This window comes from Hyla sarda, chromosome 6, assembly GCF_029499605.1.
Source record: "Hyla sarda isolate aHylSar1 chromosome 6, aHylSar1.hap1, whole genome shotgun sequence".
NCBI lineage: Eukaryota > Metazoa > Chordata > Amphibia > Anura > Hylidae > Hyla > Hyla sarda.
This window is the reverse complement of record NC_079194.1, coordinates 195,372,385-195,395,913: the sequence shown is the minus strand read 5'-3', so window position 1 is coordinate 195,395,913 and position 23,529 is coordinate 195,372,385. Positions and strand designations below refer to the sequence as shown.

General features: G+C 44.1%; 1 protein-coding gene across 1 annotated transcript in view; it reads right to left on the bottom strand.

Annotated features, from left to right (window-relative positions):
* The window catches only part of VAT1L (vesicle amine transport 1 like), a 66,443-nt gene extending 44,158 nt beyond the window's left edge, over positions 1-22,285 (bottom strand). Inside the window, exon 1 of the mRNA XM_056526114.1 lies at positions 21,888-22,285. Within this exon, the coding sequence (XP_056382089.1) occupies positions 21,888-22,105 (218 nt within the window). The 5' untranslated portion in view covers positions 22,106-22,285. The remainder of the gene's footprint in view (positions 1-21,887) is intronic.
* Between the last annotated feature and the right edge of the window lie 1,244 nt (positions 22,286-23,529).

Sequence of the window (23,529 nt, the reverse complement as noted above, 5' to 3'; positions counted from 1 at the left end):
ATATACTCCTACACAAAATTTAAAAAAAAGTCTTGTACGGCACTGTTTCCAAAACGTAGCCTCCTGCTGTTGAAAAACAACAACTCCCAGTATTGCCGGACAGCCACTGACTGTCAAGGCATGCTGGGAGTTTTGCAACAGCTGGAGACACCCAGTTTGGGAAACACTGCCGTAGGGTATTTTGGTGGCAAAAGCAAATCACCAAAATAGGCCTCAAATGCGCATGGCGCTCTCTCGCTTTGGAGCCCTACGGTATTTCAAGGAAATAGTTTAGGGCCACATATGGGGTATTTCCGTACTCGGGAGAAATTGCGTTACAAATTTTGGGGGTCTTTTTCTCCTTTTACCCCTTACGAAAAGGTAAAGTTGGCATCTACACCAGCATGTTAGTGTCATTTTTTTTTTTTTACACTAACATGCACGTGTTGCCCCATACTTTTAACTTTCACAAGCGGTAAAAGGAAAAAAAGACCCCCAAAATTTGCAACGCAATTTCTCCTGAGTATGGAAATACCCCATATGTGGGTGTAAAGTGATCTGCGGGCGCACAACAAGGCTCAGGAGTGAGAGCGCACTATGTACATTTGAGGTCTAAATTGGTGATTTGCACAGGGGTGGCTGATTTCACAGCAGTTCTGACATAAACGCAAAACAATAAATACCCACATGTGACCCCATTTTGGAAACTACACGGAATGTAACAAGGGGTATAGTGAGCCTTGATAACCCACAGGTGTTTGATGAATTTTCGTTAAAGTTGGATGTGAAAATGTATGGATGTAACCCCATTTCTTCTGAGTAAGAACATACCCCATAAGTGGATGTAAAGTGCTCTGCGGGCGCACTACAATGCTCAGAAGAGAAGGCGAGCCATTGAGATTTTGGAGAGAGAATGTGTTCAAATTGAAGGCCATGCATGTTTACAAAGCCCCCATAGTGCCAGAACAGTGCCCCCCCCCCCACACACACATGTGACCCTATTTTGGCAATTACACCCCTCACAGAATTTAATAACAGTGGTCCGTGAAAATGAAAAATTAAATTTTTCATTTGCACAGCCCACTGTTCCAAAGATCTGTCAAACGCCAGTGGGGTGTAAATGCTCACTGCACCACTTATTAAATTCTGTGAGGGGTGTAGTTTCTGAAATGGGGTCACATGAGGGGGGGTCCACTGTTCTGGCACCACGGGGGGCTTTGTAAACTCACATGGCCCCTGACTTCTATTCCAAACAAATTCTCTCTCCAAAAGTTCAATGGCTCTCCTTCTATTCTGAGCATTGTAGTTCGCCCTCAGAGCACTTGACGTCCACACATGGGGTATTTCCATACTCAGAAGAAATGGGGTTACAAATTTTGGGAGGCTTTTTCTCCTATTACCCCTTGTGAAAATGAAAAAATTGGGGTAACACCAGCATTTTAGTGAAAGTAATCTAATTCTTCATTTTCACTTCCAACTTTAGCGGAAATTTGTCAAACACGTGTGGGGTGTTAAGGCTCACTGTACCCCTTGCTACGTTCCTTGAGGCGTGTAGTTTTCAAAATAGTATGCCATGTGTTTATTATTTACTGTTCTGGCACCATAGAGGCTTCCTAAATGCGACATGCCCCCCAAAAACCATTTCAGAATAATTTGCTTTCCAAAAGCCAAATGTGACTCCTTCTCTTCTGAGCATTGTAGTGTGCCAGCAAAGCACTTGACGTCCACACATGGGGTATTTCCATACTCAGAAGAGATGGGGTTACACAATTAAGGGGTTGGCATTTTCTCCTATTATCCCTTGTAAAAATTAAAAATTTGGGAGAAAACTCGCATTTTAGTGAAAATTTTTTATAATTTACACATCCAACTTTAACGAAAAGTCGTCAAACACCTATGGGGTTTTAAGGCTCACTGTACCCCTTGTTACGTTCCTTGAGGGGTGTAGTTTCCAAAATAGTATGCCATGTGGTTTTTTTTTGCTGTTCTTGCACCATAGGGGCTTCTTTAATGTGACATGCCCCCAAAAACCATTTTAGAAAAACTCACTCTCCAAAATCCCACTGTCGCTCATTCCCTTCTGAGCCCTCTAGTGCACCCACAGAGCACTTGACATACACATATGAAGTATTTCCTTACTTGAGAGAAATTGGGTTACAAATTTTAGGAAGATTTCTCTCCTTTTACCCCTTGTAAAAATTCAAAAACTGGGTCTACAAGAACATGCTAGTGTAAAAAATGTAGTTTTTGAATTTTCTCCTTCAATTTGCTGCTATTCCTGTGAAACACCTAAAGGGTTAAACAACTTTTTGAATGTAATTTTGAATACTTTGAGGGTTGCAGTTTTTATAATGGGGTAATTTATGGGGTATTTATAATAGGAAGGCCCTTCAAATCCACTTCAAAACAGAACTGGTGCCTGAAAAATTTTGATTCTGAAAATTTTGTGAAAAATTGGGAAATTGCTGCTGAACTTTGAAGCCCTCTGATGTCTTCCAAAAATAAAAACATGTGAACTTTATGATGCCAACATAAAGTAGACATATTGTATATGTGAATAAATATATAATTTATTTGGAATATCCATTTTCCTTATAAGCAGAGAGCTTCAAAGTAAAAAAAAATGCTAAATGTTAACATTTTTCATCAAATTTTGGAATATTTCACAATAAATGATGCAAGGATCGATGAAATTTTATCACTAACATAAAGTAGAATATGTCACGAAAAAACTATCTCGGAATCAGAATGAAAGGTTAAAGCATCCCAGAGTTATTAATGCTTAAAGTGACAGTGGTCAGATGTGCAAAATATGTCCAGATCCTTAAGGTGAAAATGGGCTGGGTCCTTAAGGGGTTAAACATGCTCCCAGCATGCAGCAGTGAATCCGCTGGGACCCAGCACAAACGTCCAGGCAATTTAGTGTGGCTGAATGTGACTCATCCTAGTACATCATTTTCTCTATGTATAAACGGTGGCATTTCACTTCCAGCGTACACCATGAGTCACACAAACCCTTACAGCTTGGCACAGTCATAAAGTGTAGCATTAGAATAAAAATATATCAGACAACATATAGAGACCAAAATACACGTCAAAGAAAATATACGTCAAAGAAACAACCCCTGTCCACATGCCCTATGGAAGGGCTTGACATATTTGTTTTAAAGGGGCACTCCGTTTCCCCAGCGTTTGGAGCATTTGGTTCTGAACGCTTGGAGCGGGTGGCGGGGGTCACACCACACCCCCTGAATGCAAGTCTATGGGAGGGGGCGTGCATTCAGGGGGCGTGTGCCCTTGACGTCATGACCCCCGTTGCCCGCACTCAGCATTCTAAAAGAACGCCGGGTGTTGCACAAAGATCGCGGGGGTCCCAGCTACGGGAACCCCATGATCAGACATCTTATCCCCAATCCTTTGTATCCTTTGGATAGGGGGTAAGATGTGTAGGGACAGAGTACCCCTTTAGGAGCCAGCAAACAAAGTTAGAAGCCAAGACTTTTTTTTTTATTAAATGACCAGAGCAATTTACATGTACCAGTTTTGCATAGTTTTGACTTTTGGAACGCTTTTTATTAAAAAATTTTCTGGGATGTGTGTGAGCCCAAAAAAAAAAAAAAAAAAAAATTGCAATTTTGACTTTAGCGTTTACACCATTGATCATGCAGCATCTGGAGAGATATCTAGAGATCCAAGATTATATATTTTTTTAAATTTTTTTATTTGGAAAATTAAAAAAGAGGGGTAATTTGATTGTTCATTGGGGAGGGTTTTCTTTTTTATATTTAATTATTATTATTATTTTTTTAACACTTAATTTTTTGCCCCCCTAGGGGCCTATTTATAAGCAATGAATTACTTGCTTATATAAATTATTGTAATGCATAAGCATTAAACTGATCTATTAGATCAGTGTTCTGTTGCTACAACCTGCCATAAGTAGGCTGTATCAATTGCCACCTTTGGCCACCAGGTAAGTGCGCCACTGGGGCTCCAGGTATGTGCACGCTTAAACAGTTAAATGACAGACATCGAAGTAATCTCCTATGTCCGTCATAACCGCAAGGTATCAGCTGTGTTAATGTATGTCATAGATCTCAAAGGGGGAAGACCCTTCACATAGGAAACCTGCAAAAGGAACACGGGGAGCCCCACTACTTCCTCCCAGGGGTATATTGAGAGCTATTTAGTGGTTCTTCTGCTCCAACCACAGCTGGACCTGCTGAGAAGGCCCAGGAAGATGGCTGCCGGACCGGTAGCGTCAGGCACAATCTGAGGCTTCCCTGCGCAGGGCTGACAAAAACCTAGGCGACAAAACAAAATTCTGAGTTGCCATGGCAACCCGGCGAGCCTGACCTATGGCATTTAAACATTATAGGGTGGTATTTCCCACTCTGGGCCACCCTCATCAGGCCAGGAAAGAGAGCCGCTCTGAAAAAAAGATAGCTGTTATGTATAGTACATTTCCCCTGCATTGGCTTCTTCAGAGGAAATATCTGCCTGCCTGAAGACTCTGGGACATATATGGGCACAGGCTTTATGCCCCCATCACCCATCAGTAGCAGACATAATAGAGTCAATCTGATATGGATGGCACAAGGTCTTGAAAGTAATGCTTGTGTACTAGTAAAAGAGATATGATTTCAATAGTCATGGTAACAGAGAAATTTGCAAAGTTGGGTCAATCCTCTGAAAATCCCTTTAAAGAGTACATCTCATTAACTTGATAAATGTTATAATCCTCCCAGTTTACAGTCCCCATCATGATAAACCACTCCCTGCCTTTATTGTTATTATTTTTTAGTTTTCTACCTTGATATTGCTCTGTATTTTCTGCTCAGCCTCAGGTTCACAGACTGGGAAGGGGCGTTGCCCAGCAGGCGTGACATCAGAGAAGAGCTATGATTTGGATAAAGCTGGACCCCCTCCCAGCACTCCAGGCTGCATTTCCTGTGTTTAGACTTCTGCCAGGCCAGCAGGAGTCCAAAGTCTGTGCATGTGATGGGTGGGAAATGTGCTCTGGACAAGTAGGGAGACACCTAGTGGCAGCTTTTTTAAGCACAAATAAAACATAGAAAACTTTTTTTAAACCAAGTATATTACAAAGATTTTTTTTTTTAATCTACCATAAGGAGTGCAATAGCAAAATTAGTTTTAATGAAAGTGCCCATTTCAAGCAATGCTCCGGGATATAAAAACTTATCACCTATCCTAGGGATAGGGGATAAGTTTCAGATCGAGGGGGGTCAAACCGCTGGGATCTTTCGTATGGGGCCCTCGGCTCTTTGCCGAAATAGCATGTTTCAACCACCGCATGACACGGCGGTCAACACGCCCCCTCAAAACATTTCTATGGCAGAGGCGGAGACTGACGAATGCAGCTCTCCCATAGAGATGTATTGAGGGGGCGTGTTGGCTGCCATGTCATGCGGTGGTCAGACACGCCCCCTTGCCACATACTACAGGTACAGGAGATGCCCCCGCAATCTGAAACATAGCCCCTATCCTTATAATAAGGGATACGTTTTCTTATCCCGGAGTACTCCTTTAAGTCATGGTTTATAAACTGCTCAGTATGACGCACCTATGATTTTGCTCGTTGCTTGGAATCAGGAAACGCTGTGCTTATAGGCAAGCCTTTTAACAGTTTAAGGGGGGGGGGGGGGTAAACTTTGTACCCTCTTACCTTATATAAAATATAATCCCCTTTAAAAGAATTGTTTAAGGCAGTGTGTTCCAACCAGTGTGCCTCCAGCAGTTGCAAAACTACAACTCCCAGCGTTCCTGGAAAGCACAGGTGAAAGCAGACAGGCACTCTGGGTGCAACCTTGCTCTTGGTGGACCAGAAATGCGTGTACCCCAGTAAATAATCACTTATAGATTAAACTGTTGTTTCTAGTAAGTCGTCGTTAGTAGTTATCGTGCCTCTTGGTGCTTGCAATTGCCATGTGTACTGTGCCTCTAAAACTATTTTGTAACTATCAAGTTTGTTACACCACTTTAACTTTGTGCAACCATATGGATTCTGTGCCATTATGTGTCTGCAATTTATTTTTTAAGAGAGGAACCATAACCATCTTTAAGGGTCTATTCACACGGGAGAATTTCTGCTTGCGGAATTCCACCTCAAATTAAAGCCCATAGACTTCTATGGGATTCCACACTCCCATTCACACTTCTGAATTCACACTTCGGAAATTCAAAAGTGTGAATGGGAGTGCGGAATCCCATAGAAGTCTATGGGCTTTTTTTTAAGGTAAAATCCAGCAAGCAGAAATTCTGTCGTGTGAATAGACCCTAACACGTGTATCCATGTAGAAATCCTAATCTATATTGTTGGGGAAACAATCTCTAAATACACCGTTTCCTTTTTTTTTCTACCACAGGCAATATTTCTAAACAGATTTACAACAATTATGTTTATCTAAAAGCATGTCACGAAAAATGCAAGAGAACAGGTGATACGCATATTTCTGGCTTTCTTCCCGGAATAATATAACAAAAGTAATAATACGACATTTACGCACTCCCGGTTTTTGTCCCCCCCATATCATGCACACTCACCATCACTAGTCCTACACTGCCATCTGTTTTATGTCAACGCAGTTGCATCCATGCGTTTCATTATTGTACCTGTGTCATGTAACCAGTATTACATTATATTACACACATTTGCATTTTTGCTAAATTTTTCCTTAATTTGGCTTTGTTTTTACCAGAATTGCTGAAAAATTGGTCTATTTTACTGCAATTGGGCATACAGTAAAACTGTATGAATTACCGTATATCAAAAAAGATTTTTTAAGCAAAATCACAATAAAAACAGCCTAAACGCAGTAAGAACCAGTACAAATTCTATGTGTGAATGCAAACTTAAAGGAATCTCCCTGCTGTACCCGGTGTTCATTTAGAGCGTCGGGTGCAGCGCTGGAGGCTCGTGACATCATGGCTGCGCCCTGGTTGTGACGTTACAGCCACACACCCTCAATGCAAGTCTATGGGAGAGGACATGACGGGCGGCATTGAGGGGGCATGACCGTGACATCACGAGCCTCCGCCCCGCATCGTCAGTCATCTGGCACGGAGCGAAGTTTGCTCCGCGCTCCGGTTGTCTGGGGTATCGCAGCCGAGATCACGGGAGTCCCCAGCGTCGGGACCCCCGCAAAGAGACATCTTATCGGGGCAGAGTACCTCTTTATGGCTTCATAAAACATCTCATTTGTGATTAAAATTCTAATCACTTTCTCCCCATGGTAAAACACAGTTTAGACCTACTGGAATCTAGCCGTCTTATTAGAGGAACTGCACTGATGAGACTTAAAGGGGTACTACCGTGCTGACAACTTATCCCCTATCTAAAGGATAGGGGATAAGTTGCCTGATCGCGCGGAGTCCCGTCGCTGGGGACTCCCACGATCTTGCACGCAGCACCCCGCTCTCATCAGGCCCCAGAGCGAACATGTCACGGCTCAGGCCCCCATGTGCCGTCACACTCACAGCTGTCTCGCCCCTGCCATAGACTTGCATTGAGGGGGCGGAGCGTGACGTCACACGGGGGGGGGGGGGGGGGGGGGGGGGGGGGGGCGGGCGGAGCTGTGTAGTCACGATCACCGACCCCGTCATCAGGCCCAGAGCGGATGTTCGCTCCGGGGCCTGATGAGAGCGGGGTGCTGCATGCGAGATCACGGGGGTCCCCAGCGGTGGGACCCCTTGCGATCTGGCAACTTATCCCCTATCCTTTAGATAGGGGATAAGTTGTCAGCACGGTAGTACCCCTTTAATCCCCTCTAGAATTGCAATTAGTATGGCTGAAAACCCATGCTTGCCACATTAGCTAAAACAGGTAAACACAAGGTTCTACAAGAACCAAGAAACTACATTATTCTCTGACAATTTTGCTACAATATATATTAAAAATAAATAAAAATAATTCCTGGAGTGTTTCTTGAAACTTGGCACAATTGGAAGTGTTACTATAGCAACCGTAACCCAGATTTAAGTGACAACACAGAAAATTATCACAAGTTTGTCATTAAAAACAACTTTTGACATGTCAATCAGACATGTCAAAAACTGTTGATCGCACCATGTCTCATTCCTGAGACCCGCTGTGATCATGAGACCCGATGCGTTTCGACATCTTGTCGCCATATGAAAAGTTGTTTTTAATTGCAGTAACGCTTTAATAAATAAGTTGTATATAACTTACTCCTGTCAGACAACCCAGATGGTCATTTTATTTGTTTGTGAATATTCTTTAGGAATTTTTTGAGAATATTTCGCACACTTTAGTCCCCTTTTCTAACTGTAGGTCATCTAGAAAGGCTGCTTTTCATTTTCCGTACTGCGCTATTTTTGCCCTGAAAAACAATGAAACCTGATAAACCCATTTCAACATGTGACCACTGCTGAGATGTAAAGAAAGACAAGTGGTCGATCACACGTGAGTGCTTTTTGTTATTTTAGACTATATTTAACCTTGAACTGATTTTGTAAATTAAAGGGATTTCGGTTTAAATAGGACATCTATGTGTCACCTGAAGGACAACCACCGATTAGGCGAATTAACAGGCGTAGGCTGGATATCCACTTGGCAGTTTTTTGTTTTTTTTAAACTGTCACTGTTGTTTTTGTGCCAACGCCAATAGTGTATCCAGCAGGAAGGAGAAGTATATGCCATTCATTTATATTTTTCATTCCTTTTAAATACAGTGATCCCTCAACTTACAATGGCCTCAACATACTTTAGTTTCAACATACAATGTTTTTTTCTGGACCATTGTAACTTGAAACCAGACTCAACATACAATGTACGGACAGTCCAGATCTGTGAAACATGTCACAACTGGAGGAACTGACCAATCAGAATGGGCATTTTACTGGTAAATCACCTCTATTACTGAAGTGCATGCACTGACTGGCTGTCTGGTAGCGCCCCCTACAGTACAGGGAGGAACTACAAGTTCTGTACTACTCCTTACCTGTGCCAGGAATAGTTGCTCCTTTGGACACCAAGTAAGGGCGGCTCCATTTGGGACACTGTGTGTACTGTATAGGACCCTGAAGAAGCTCCTGTCCTCTACATAAACCCTTGTTTCCCAACCAGGGTGCCTCCAGCTGTTGCAAAACTACAACTCCCAGCATGCCCGGACAGCCGTTGGCTGTCAGGGCATGCTGGAAGTTGTAGTTTTGCAACAGCTGGAAGCACCCTGGTAGGGAAACACTGACATAGACAGTGATTTACAGCTCCCAGCAGATCTTTCTTACTTTTATATGTAAGGATTTGCGTTATCTATATTAGTTATCTACTTATTTTTCTTTAATCCTCACCTTTTCCTATTTTTGGATGACATTTTGGTGGCTTCAGAACCAATTACCAGGTTTCCATAGAGTTATGGTCTCAACATGCAATGGTTTCGACATACAATGGTCGTCCTGGAACCGATTAATATTGTAACTTGAGGGACCACTGTACACTTCCGGCTCTTGCTCAAAAATTGCAGCAGCAGCCAAAAATAAATAAGTAAATAAAAAAACCTAGTTTAATAAACCCAGCTTTATTTTGGTACTGAAAGAACACAGCCGCACTCTAGCTAAAGCTTCATCTGCATAAAGTAAGAATACGCCCTATGTGGTGCATCTGTAGAAAAGGTCCTTTGATTTGCAGTTATAAATAGAATAGAAACTCTTTAAATACGCTCAAAGTTACATCCAATGATTGATATTAAAATTAGAACAAGTGCCACTTTACGATCATAAAGTGCCTATGAAGTGCTACTCCTATGGCTATGAATTTACATGCCAGCCCAGATCTACTATTACAAATGTGTAAGATTTGACTTCTGCCACATTTACTATGCATTTTCAACACTTTTTTTTGACACTTTTCTGCCCAAAAAATAGGGTATGGTTATGGAAAGGGTGTGGCTTTAGGTGTGCCAAAAATTGTGACAGATTTATCAGCTTGACACACTGTGATCAATCTTGCACATATGCCAGTCACATAGAGAGAAGCTCTGCCACCAGAGAGGAACATTAGGAGGAGTCAGGTAAAATCTGCACCTAATCCTATGTTAATCTGCCCATACTGTGCCTCTTTTGTTGAGCTACGTCAGCTACTGTTGTGACATAGTTGCAGGACCTTGGGATGGCACTGACGACAAGAATTTTGCCACCTCCTCCTGTGTGTATATAATGCACCCCATCTTCCTCTACACACAAGGGGAGGGGGGTCAATTACGTTTCAGGCACACCTCCTCACTACCCCTCCCATCCCTGTCTCTGCTTCATTGACAGCCCGCTGGAAGCCGAGCTCTGTTTCCAAATCTCACACCTGAGCAGAAGCAAGATTTGTCCTGACTGTCTATCAAGCAGGAACAAGGATGAGAAGGGGATCAAGGAGACTGTTATGGAAGCATGGACATATCTATGAAAGGTATGTGTCTTCCTATGCTATCTAACGGTATCATGCCTGATGAAAGGGTTTACACCCAGAAACGCGTTGTGCGAACGTAATAAAGTTGAATTTACAATACTGATGACTTCAGAATCTTTACCGATACCACCGAACGTATAGCAGCGCGGAGACCACTTTGCGGCTTCACCCCCTCCTCCTTACCCTGATTCAACGCCGATGCTTTCGGTACGGGAAGCCGCAGCAGCTTGATCTACCTTGCTATGCCTTTGTAAGTGTTGTGCCTGAATTAAGTGTTGTGCCTGAGTGAGAACGTTTCCTTTCTCCAAGAATCTCCATTCAACATAGGTGATCCCGCACAAGCACTTCTTGTTTATTTGTCTTTCTGCATCTAATAAAAAATTATTTGTCTCCTAAATATATGAAATTTTGGAGCCAGAGGTATTTATTTAGGTTTTTTTTTTTTTAGTCTGGAGCACTGCTGCAATCGTAGCAATCCATAGAAATTTTTTTTTAACTACGTGGCAAAAAAATTAATAAAAAACTAATCTGCAAAATAACCGCCAACCCCAATACAGTGATGGAAAAAGTTAAGGGTTTTGCCCAGTGGTATAGTATTAGGCATTGCACAGATCACAATTGTGACCAGGCCACAAAAGATCAAGTGGAGGTTTCCCGCAACTGGACAATCCAAGTGCTTGGCTGTTTGACATTTCCACTGCAATGCAGGTAGTGCATGTAGTGCTGTCTGCAACATTCTGCTGGCAAGACCTGACTAGAAAAGACAAGATCTGCAGAGAAGCACTGAAGCTGGGAAAGGTAAGTATTGTCACGGGACAGTGGCACATCATTAAGGAGGACATTTGCACAACATTATGGGGGGCAGTGGCACATCTTTGAAGAGGACAGTGGCACATCTTTGAAGAGGACAGTGGCACATCATTAAGGGGGACAATGGACATCATTGAGGAGGACAGTTGCACATCATTGAGGGGGACAGTTGCACATCAGTGAGGGGGACAGTTGCACATCATTGAGGAGGACAGTTGCACATCATTGAGGAGGACAGTTGCACATCAGTGAGGGGGACAGTTGCACATCACTAAGGGGGACAGTTGCACATCATTAAGGGGGCAGTGGCACATGTTTGAAGAGGACAGTGGCACATCATTAAGGAGGACAATGGACATCATTGAGGAGGACAGTTGCACATCATTGAGGGGGACAGTGGAACATCTTTGAAGAGGAAAGTGGCACATCATTGAGGAGGATAACTGCACATGACTGAGGGGGGGAAGTGGAACATCATTAAAGGGGACAGTGGCACATCTTAAAGGAGGATTGTTGCCCATCATTGAGGAGGACAGTTGCACATCAGAGAGGGGAAGAGTGGCACATCATTAAAGTGGACAGTGGCACATCATTAAAGTGGACCTGTCAGAAGGTAAACAGGTGTTAATAATCATAACCCTAGATAGGGCTATTCTCCAGAATTCTGGAAATACCTTTCTTTTTCATCATATTTCCAGCACCAAAATATAAGCCCTTTTTACTATGCAAATTAGGCTCAAAAACCCAGGTAAGTCCAACCTGCATCCTTTTATTTACTGCCTCTGTACCTGCTTGCATCCACCTACCCCATTTGACTGACACTAGATAAATTGGCTGGAAATGGGCTCTTGCCAGGGTGGGGGACATCTCTGGGTTTTTGGGATTCATTTGCATTAAACAAAAAGGTTTCAATCTTAGCACTATAAAGATAAAGCAGGTATGCCTAGAATTCTAAAGACTAGCCCTATCTAGCCATGGGCTTACATACTCCCATGTTTTTCTGCTGATAGGTCCATTTTATGTCACCCTGTGCCACTGCCTCCCTTAATGTTCCACTGTCCCCCTTAATAATGTGCCATTGTCCCCCCTTAATAATGTGCTACTGTTTCCATTAATGATGTTCCACGGCCCCTCTTAATGATATGCCACTGTCCCTTTAATAATGTGCCACTGCCCCACTTGATAATGTGTATCTGCCCCTTTTATTATCTGCCACTGCCCCCTTTAATGATATGCCACTGCCCCCTTTAATGATATGCCACTGCCCCCTTTAATGATGTGCCACTGACCCCTTAATGAGGTGCCATTGTTCTACTAATGATGTGCCACTGTCCCCTTAATGATGTGCCACTGTTCCCCCTTTATGATGTGCTATTGTCCCCCTTTAATGATATGCCACTGTTCCCCTTTATGATATGCCACTGTTCCCCCTTTATGATGTGCCATTGTTCCCCTTTAAGGATGTGCCACTGTTCCCCTTTATGATGTGCCATTGTTCCCCTTTAATGATGTGCCACTGTTCCCCTTTATGATGTGCCATTGTTCCCCTTTAATAATATGCCACTGCCCCCTTGATAATGTGTATCTGCCCCTTTTATTATGTGCCACTGCCCCCTTTAATGATATGCCACTGCCCCCTTTAATGATATGCCACTGCCCCCTTTAATGATGTGCCACTGTTCCCCTTTAATGATATGCCACTTTTCCCCTTTAATGATATGCCACTTTTCCCCTTTAAAGATGTGCCCCTGTTCCCCTTTATGATGTGCCATTGTTCCCCTTTAATGATGTGCCACTGTTCCCCTTTATGATGTGCCATTGTTCCCCTTTAATAATATGCCACTGCCCCCTTGATAATGTGTATCTGCCCCTTTTATTATGTGCCACTGCCCCCTTTAATGATATGCCACTGCCCCCTTTAATGATGTGCCACTGTTCCCCTTTAATGATATGCCACTTTTCCCCTTTAATGATGTGCCCCTGTTCCCCTTTAATGATGTGCCATTGTCCCCCTTTAATGATGTGACACTGTTCCCCCTTTATGATGTACCATTGTCCCCCTTTATGATGTGCCATTGTCCCCCTTTATGATGTACCATTGTCCCCCTTTATGATGTGCCATTGTCCCCCTTTATGATGTGCCATTGTCCCCCTTTATGATGTGCCATTGTCCCCCTTTATGATGTACCATTGTCCCCCTTTATGATGTGCCATTGTCCCCCTTTATGATGTGCCATTGTCCCCCTTTATGATGTGCCATTGTCCCCCTTTATGATGTGCCATTGTCCCCCTTTATGATGTACCATTGTCCCCCTTTATGATGTACCATTGTCCCCCTTTATGATGTGCCATTGTCCCCCTTTATGATGTGCCATTGTCCCCCTTTATGATGTGCCATTGTCCCCCTTTATGATGTGCCATTGTCCCCCTTTAATGATGTGCCACTGTTCCCCCTTTATGATGTGCCATTGTTCCCCTTTATGATGTGCCATTGTTCCCCTTTAATGATGTGCCACTGTTCCCCTTTAATGATGTGCCATTGTCCTCCTTTAATGATGTGCCATTGTCCCCCTTTATGATGTGCCATTGTCCCCCTTTATGATGTACCATTGTCCCCCTTTATGATGTGCCATTGTCCCCCTTTATGATGTGCCATTGTCCCCCTTTATGATGTGCCATTGTCCCCCTTTATGATGTGCCATTGTCCCCCTTTATGATGTGCCATTGTCCCCCTTTATGATGTGCCATTGTCCCCCTTTATGATGTACCATTGTCCCCCTTTATGATGTGCCATTGTCCCCCTTTATGATGTGCCATTGTCCCCCTTTATGATGTGCCATTGTCCCCCTTTATGATGTGCCATTGTCCCCCTTTATGATGTACCATTGTCCCCCTTTATGATGTGCCATTGTCCCCCTTTATGATGTGCCATTGTCCCCCTTTATGATGTGCCATTGTCCCCCTTTATGATGTGCCATTGTCCCCCTTTATGATGTGCCATTGTCCCCCTTTATGATGTGCCATTGTCCCCCTTTATGATGTGCCATTGTCCCCCTTTATGATGTGCCATTGTCCCCCTTTATGATGTACCATTGTCCCCCTTTATGATGTGCCATTGTCCCCCTTTATGATGTGCCATTGTCCCCCTTTATGATGTACCATTGTCCCCCTTTATGATGTGCCATTGTCCCCCTTTATGATGTGCCATTGTCCCCCTTTATGATGTGCCATTGTCCCCCTTTATGATGTACCATTGTCCCCCTTTATGATGTGCCATTGTCCCCCTTTATGATGTGCCATTGTCCCCTTTAATGATGTGCCATTGTCCCCCTTTATGATGTGCCATTGTCCCCCTTTATGATGTGCCATTGTCCCCCTTTATGATGTGCCATTGTCCCCCTTTATGATGTGCCATTGTCCCCCTTTATGATGTGCCATTGTCCCCCTTTATGATGTGCCATTGTCCCCCTTTATGATGTGCCATTGTCCCCCTTTATGATGTGCCATTGTCCCCCTTTATGATGTGCCATTGTCCCCCTTTATGATGTACCATTGTCCCCCTTTATGATGTGCCATTGTCCCCCTTTATGATGTGCCATTGTCCCCCTTTATGATGTGCCATTGTCCCCCTTTATGATGTGCCATTGTCCCCCTTTATGATGTGCCATTGTCCCCCTTTATGATGTGCCATTGTCCCCCTTTATGATGTGCCATTGTCCCCCTTTATGATGTGCCATTGTCCCCCTTTATGATGTGCCATTGTCCCCCCTTTATGATGTGCCATTGTCCCCCTTTATGATGTACCATTGTCCCCCTTTATGATGTGCCATTGTCCCCCTTTATGATGTGCCATTGTCCCCCTTTATGATGTGCCATTGTCCCCCTTTATGATGTGCCATTGTCCCCCTTTATGATGTGCCATTGTCCCCCTTTATGATGTACCATTGTCCCCCTTTATGATGTGCCATTGTCCCCCTTTATGATGTGCCATTGTCCCCCTTTATGATGTGCCATTGTCCCCCTTTATGATGTGCCATTGTCCCCCTTTATGATGTACCATTGTCCCCCTTTATGATGTGCCATTGTCCCCCTTTATGATGTGCCATTGTCCCCCTTTATGATGTGCCATTGTCCCCCTTTATGATGTGCCATTGTCCCCCTTTATGATGTGCCATTGTCCCCCTTTATGATGTGCCATTGTCTCCCTTTATGATGTGCCATTGTCCCCCTTTATGATGTGCCATTGTCCCCCTTTATGATGTGCCATTGTCCCCCTTTATGATGTGCCATTGTCCCCCTTTATGATGTACCATTGTCCCCCTTTATGATGTGCCATTGTCCCCCTTTATGATGTGCCATTGTCCCCCTTTATGATGTGCCATTGTCCCCCTTTATGATGTGCCATTGTCCCCCTTTATGATGTACCATTGTCCCCCTTTATGATGTGCCATTGTCCCCCTTTATGATGTGCCATTGTCCCCCTTTATGATGTGCCATTGTCCCCCTTTATGATGTGCCATTGTCCCCCTTTATGATGTGCCATTGTCTCCCTTTATGATGTGCCATTGTCCCCCTTTATGATGTGCCATTGTCCCCCTTTATGATATGCCACTGTTCCCCCTTTATGATGTGCCATTGTCCCCCTTTATGATGTGCCATTGTCCCCCTTTATGATGTACCATTGTCCCCCTTTATGATGTGCCATTGTCTCCCTTTATGATGTGCCATTGTCCCCCTTTATGATGTGCCATTGTCCCCATTAAAATAAAAAGACAGAAAACGAGTCACTGTATTCTGCTTCTGTGCTGTCATCCCTGTATAATCTGTAGAGAGACGATGTCTGGCACCTTTCTAGTCTGTGATGCTTCCAGCACATCCTATAAATTGTTCAGGTCATACTGGGAGCTGTAGATTTACACACAAAACACTTCAATTGCATGTTTTGCCCTGTGACTTAACACTAACACATTAACACTTTCATTGCCCTAAAAAACCAAAGAGCCTTGCTTCCACCCACTCACTGGCCTAGACCCCAAGGGAATTGAGCTTTAATCCTTTTACTGATCTAAATAACCAGGTATATAGACATAATACTTGGGGGAAGGGACATTTTTCCAGACCTGTGTAGAGTTAGAGTGGTGCAGTTGCCCATAGCAACCAATCAGATTTTTTTCTTTTATTTTTTGAAACCCCCTTTTTTTAAATAAAGAAGAAATCTCTTATTTCGTGCCAGTAAATAATAGTTGCCCGAGGAGAGGGAGGCTCAAGCTAAATTTTTGCACAAGGGTTCATAAGCCTTTAAATTCGCCCCTGGTCTTGGAATGTGTCAACACAAAAAAATGTGATTTTACCATATACCGTATTTTTCGCCGTATAAGACGTACTTTTTCTTTCCCAAAACTGGGGGGAAAAAGTCGGTGCATCTTGTACGGCGAATACACCCCTATCGCGGCGGTCCCTGCGGCATCAACGGCTAGGACCCGCGGCTAATACAGGACATCACCGATCGCGGTGATGCCCTGTATTAACCCTTCAGACGCGGTGATCAAAGCTGACCGCCGCGTCTGAAGGGAAAGTGACACTAACCCGGCAGTTCAGTCGGGATGTTCGGGACCGCCCCGCGATTTCACTGCGGCGGTCCCGAACAGCCCGACTGAATAGCCGGGTTAGTGCTTACAGGACACCGGGAGGGACCTTACCTGCCTCCTCGGTGTTTTCTCCGTTCAGGGATCCCCTGTATGGCCGGCGCTCTCCTTCCTCGTCATCACGTCGTCGCGTACGTGCGTCGGCGTGCGTAACGACGTGATGACGGCGACGGAGAGCGAGGATACCCGGCCGGCAGCAGAGATGTTCAGCAGCAGGCCGGCAGCAGAGCGACGGGGACATGGCGACAGCGATGGAGCGACATCCAGGGCAGCGGTGACGGGTTCGGAGCGGTGGGGACACGTGAGTATTACCTCCTATGCAGTGGTCTTCAATCTGCGGACCTCCAGATGTTGCAAAACTACAACTCCCAGCATGCCCGGACAGCCAACGGCTGTCCGGGCATGCTGGGAGTTGTAGTTTTGCAACATCTGGAGGTCCGCAGGTTGAAGACCACTATTGGGTTCAAAATCTTTAATTTTTTTGATTTTGCATGGTTTAGATTGGTTTCCATCAGCAAAAGTAATAAAACTATAAAAATATATACATTTGGGATCACCAGACCCAAACTGACCATCTGTCCAAAAGGGCAGATTTTTAGTGGGTTATTTTTCTGGAATCACAGTGGATGGTGCAGTTTACACTAAGGCTATGTTCACACAGCAATGCCAGTACAGAACATTTTTGTGTGGACATTGCCCCGACAGCGGAACACTGGCAGAACATGCTGGTGCTAGGACAGCTCGGAAATACACCGTATTTGTACACCGCAATGTATTTCTGTGTGGACTCCATAGAAAAAATAGATATGTTTATTCTTTCTGGGGACTCCGGAATTGGGATTTCTGCAACAGAAAAAGCAGGTGGGCTCACTGGATCCCCGCAGTGCTATTGCGGGGTCCTATGAGTGTAAGTGGCGGCCAGTTGCCTCCTCACCTGCTCCCTGCTGCAGGATGACCGATCTTCTTGTGCACTGATCAGTACTATGTTATTACTAATAACTGCATCAAATGATTGCATATAAAAGCCCCCTCTGGGGGCTTAAAAGGTGTAAAATAAATAGAACAAAAAGTTTTGAAAATGATATAAAAGCCCCCCTAATAATAAAAAAAATAATAATAATCACTCCCTTTTTCCCTAAAAAAAAGAAATAAAAAATAACTGTAAACCCCCTTCACCCCAAAAAAACCTGAGAAATGATATTGTTACATGCGGATATGTCCAAACTATTAAAATATAATGTTTATACAGCGTAAATGTAAAAAAATACCAAATACCAAAATAGCAGCTTTTCTGTCACATCATAAAAAATGAAATAATACATACAGCCCTGTATACGTAAATAAAAATGTTATAGCGATCAGAAGAGGACAATTATTAGGCATTGTTTTTAGCGTAAAGTGCACTGCGTAAAAAGGAACCCCCCCAAAGGTTTTAAAACTGCATAGATGTTATGGTAAAAAAAAAAAAGGTGTCACTGCAAAGTACAAGCCCCCGTATGGCCCTGTGGTTAAAAAATAAGAATTATGAGGGCATTTATAAAGACTGAACGTTATCTAAATCAGATCACTTTGTGGTCATAAAAAATAAACAGTCTAAATTAAATGTTGCAGGAAAAGTTGGACGGGACCAGCCTGTGACTTTTTCTGCAACAAATTTTGAGGAATAAACTAGTCAAAATAATTTAATAAATTCCTCTCTATGGCTTTTAAAAGCCGAGTAGGAAAAAATTTACATTGGCTCTGTGCTTTAAAGGAAATCTGTCACCAGTGTCACCTGCACTAACCTGTCAGTACCGACATTTAGTGCAGGTGACACTGATGACAACGGTACTCACCTTGTCCCGTTCCCTGGCGGAGATCTTCGGTAATCTCCTCCGTTAGCTCCGCTCCGGGCACCCGGCTTGGGGCACTGGCAGAGCTTACTGACGTTCTCTCACAACGGGACCCAGCAGAGAGCGCGTTACTAAGCTCCGCCCATGCCCCAAACCGCTGCTGCTCTCTGCTCGGTCTCACTGTGAGAGAACAGCAGCAGTGACGTCACTAAGCTCCGCCCATGCCCCAAGCAGGGTGCCCAGAACGGAGCTAACTGAGGAGATTACCGGAGATCCCCGCCACGGAACGGGACAAGGTGAGTACCATTGTCATCAGTGTCACTTGCAGGTAACACTGGTGACAGATTTCCTTTAAGGAGTAAACACAAAATGATGACATTTACATTTACCACCTGTAGTCCCCTAATCCTGCTGATTGGTGGGGTTTCTGGGGGTCAGATGTCCATTAACATGACATGATGACCTAAAAAAAGATAAGTCATCACCAGTGATGTCTTGGAATACCCCTTTTACATATATCAGGTGTCCGATATAATTTCCCTCTGGCATGCACCGGAGGGAAACTGATGCTAAAACTGATAGCATTCATTTGAATAGGACAGTTCGCAATCATCCACCGTCTCAATTTTGACGCCGGTTTACCCCAGTCCGCTGTGCAGAAACAATGGACGCCGGATGCCATACAACTGATGACAACTTATCACCAGTTACAGCATCAGTTGAGTGGAGATCTATGCCGGATGCCGGACATATGTGAACCCAGCTTTACTCTTTGATATCTCATTAGGTGTGCCAATCTAAAACCCCACAACACATTGTAATATCACAGTCCAAACAGAAGAACCAAAAAGTGGCACCGATACCTTCAACCCTCTATCACCACGAGATGGATATACTCACACTAGGCAGGAGACCAGTACAAACCATATACGGCGGTGCTAGGACAATTGAAACAGAAGTCATCAATAGATAAAATGAAGAAAAGGACGGGCGTCCTGCACTCACCGCATAAACCTGGTCACTCGGCTCCCATCTCGGGTCGCTCCTCTGAAGGGATCTTCCAGATAGCGTGGGGTGCTCAGAGGCGACTGCCGGCGGTTTCACGCAATGAATGCGCTTCGTCCGGCCTCGAGGCCGGACGAAGCGCATTCATTGCGTGAAACCGCCGGCAGTCGCCTCTGAGCGCCCCACGCTGTCTTGAAGATCCCTCCGGAGGAGCGACCCGAGATGGGAGCCGAGTGACCATATATCACAGTTAGTGGTGCCAATGGGTAATGGCTTAGCTCTACTACATCTGCATACTGCCTAACAGACTAAAGAGGTGGGTCTTATCACCAGGACATGGAGCATCTTTTGGATCCTGTCTCCATAGTAACATAACTTCCTGAAAATGTAAATATCAAGGCCTCAGTTAGGCACATGCTATCAGCGCCGTCTCATCACTCTGTAAATGTCTTTTCAATTAAAGTTGCAAGGCGCATCAATATTCAGCAGCGTACGAGGGCCTCACAACGGCAGCAAATCGTTGTATCACTAAATAGATTCCGGCAATGGGTCAGAAATGGGTTAAAATAGATTTAATAATGGTATAAGTAATAATGACATAAGAATGATTTAAAAAAACAAACAAACAAAAAAACAACAACAAACAAACTTTTATATTTTGTGTTCCTTATAATTACACAAAAACCTTCCTTTATCCCCCTAGTAACTGATAGATGCAGAATTATCAAATATCATTGGTCAGTCATCCAAAGAATAATCCTAATACTCAGTAATGTCAATAGACAATTCATAGAATGGGAGGAAATGTTGCATAATGTAACCAGGTGACAACCGGTAGTGGAGTACAGTATGGTGGAACCACCCAGTATACAGTCACCGCTCATATCCAACAGTTATACCTGGTGTAACCCTTTCATGACTGATTGCTATACCTACCCGGACCACACACGTACAGCCCTTCTATTACTGGTAGCATATCCAGTTAACTCTTCATTCACCAGAGAGAATTCCATTGAGCCCCATGATGACCTGAACACGGACCACTTTCTACTAGTTTACCCCTCCTACTATCAGGTTGTCTTCCGGTTATTACTTTAGACACTTTGGTTTAGTTAACCCCGTTCACACACCGTTTTTGGTTGTTACTTTCAGCCATAAAAAAAATATTCTGTTGATTTTTATGAAAAAACTTCTGAAGAAATTGCCTGTTTTTCAACCCTTTTTGCATAAAAATCTGTGATTCTTTAATGATTGGAAACACTGGGCATAAATAATAGAAAATGACGATCAATGACATCACTTCATTTCATGATTTTCTATCGACCACCACGGATCATATTATTACCGTGAAATTGACAGAATTTCTTTTTCATTTTGTTTACTAAAAATGGCGATTTACGGCGATTTTACTGTGTGAACATGGTCTAAACCCTTTATTATCGTTAGGCCACTAAGTTGACTCATCCATCAACAGGTTGCTTTGGAGTTAACCCTTCAATTATACCATTGACATATGTGCATTCTCCTAATAAGTTAACCCTTTGATTACCCCTTCCATTGCACACTATAGCTGATCGGTCACCTCTACCATGATTGGAATGCCTTTACACTTAAACAATGAAGTTGCTAGGCTGCCCTTCTGGTTAACCATTCAGCTACTAAACTAGCTATCCAGTTAACCCTTCCATTGTCCAGCTGTGGATGGGTCAGGTTGCCGTTCCCATTACACGTTAGTTGCTAGGCTGCCGTTCTGGTTGATTGTCCAGTAGGCACCCCATTATCTAGCTTGCCCACTGGTTAACCTTCCCACTGTCCAGTAGGCCTAATTAACCCTTCCCAGGTCGGCTAATAATGTAACCCTTCCACTGCCAGGTTGTCATTCAGTTAACCCTTTCATCACTTTTCTTCAACAGGTTGCTTTCCAGTTAAACCTCCCATAGGCAGTTTGCCTACCGGTTAACCACCAATAGGTTGCATCCCAGTTAACCCTTTCATGGCCAGCCTTGCCTGCAGTCTCCTTTACACCATTGGGCTGTCTTCCATTGAACTCTCAATTACTTCATCTCATTGACTTCCAGTTAACCCTTTAAAAAACTCCCTGGCATAAGGGAGCTCCTGATGTATTAACTCTTCCCTCCCCCAGTACATGGTGAATGGGGAAGTATAGAAAAGGTACCGGACCAGGCTTTCACCCGGATCTTCACTTCTCCGTCCTGGGGCTCGGGCATCACTTTCCGGGCCACGCGCAGCTTGTTGAGCCCTCCAAAGGCGGAGAGAAGCACGGCTCTCATGTCCCTGCCATCCGCCGCCCCTCCTGGCACCTCGGCCACTTCCTTGGCTCCCTCCTTCTCGATCATCTGCTCGGTCTCCTCGGCTTTCTCCGGCCGCTCCTTGGCCATGGCTCCCGGTGCTGCTGAATGAGATGCTCCGGCTGCTCTCCCGATGCGGCTCCAGGATCTGGTCCTTCGCTTTACCGTAATGCGCGCTCTAGCGGCGCGGTGCCCCTCTCCGCCTGACTGGCTCCCGGGCACTGCTGCGCGCACACTCCACACATTAGCGCCGGAGCCTGCTTTATGTACGTGTGTACTGGGGGAGCCGTGTGGCAGGCGTCCGTCTACCCGGCGATGTCGCCTGCTGCAAGTGTTCCTGCGCAGTGTATAGGGGACCCATGGAAGCTGGATGAAAAGCCCTATATCTTATAAGAACTGTTCTAAAAAAAAAGATGTCTCATTCCTTTATGCAAATCCTCTTTAATAAATAAATAGATATATAGCATCATCATAATATCACGTCCTTTTATCCTGTCCTTATATCCCGACCTCATATCCCGACCTTTTATCTTGACCTCATATCCTGTCCTCATATCCAGACCTCATATTCCAACCTCATATCCCGTCCTCATATCTGGACCTCATATTCCAACCTCATATCCTGACCTCCTATCCCATCCTCATATTCCGACCTCATATCCAGACCTCACATCCCGTCCTCATATCGAGACCTCATATTCCAACCTCATATCCTGACCTCATATCCCGTCCTCATATCTGGACCTTATATCCTGTCATCATATACCACCTTTTATCCTGTCCTTATATCCCTACCTCATATCCCATCCCCAAATGCTGTCCTCATATCTGGACCTCATATCCTCTCATCATATACCACCTTTTATCCTGTCCTTATATCCCTACCTCATATCCTGTCCCCAAATGCTGTCCTCATATGCTGTCCTCATATCCCATCCCTATATCCTATACTCATATCTCACCCTCATCTCCTTCCTCATATTCCGTCGGTGAGGCTGAATTGGAATGAAGATATTGGGTCTCATTTACTTATTTGAGTGTTGGTTTTTTACTAGTGGGAAATGTTGTTTCCGACTTGCAGGATTCCTCTCTATTGGGATTGGGATTCAAAAACATTTTTTTTACCAGATTTTTCCAGGTGGAAATTTCCAGCCATTTTTTCACAGGATTTTCTGTGAATTTAATAGTAAATAGGTCGGGTTGTGAAACCACGCCCCTTTATGGACTGACCATGTCCCCTTTGTGGCAGACCACACATTTTTCCGGCTTTTCACAATACAATGTCAGGTTTTTCGGATTTTCCTGGTGCACACTGTCAGACATTGTCTGAGACATGTCTCAGACACTATGCACAAAAATAAATTGGAAAAACCCCACAAAAACTAGTAGGTTTTAGCTTAGTAAATGAGGGCTATTGTTAGCTGAAGATAGGAGGGGCGTGATTTCGTGGGAGTGGGCGTGATTTGCAAGCCAGACCAAAGCACAAAAAGGATAGAAAATAAAAAAGGTGGGGC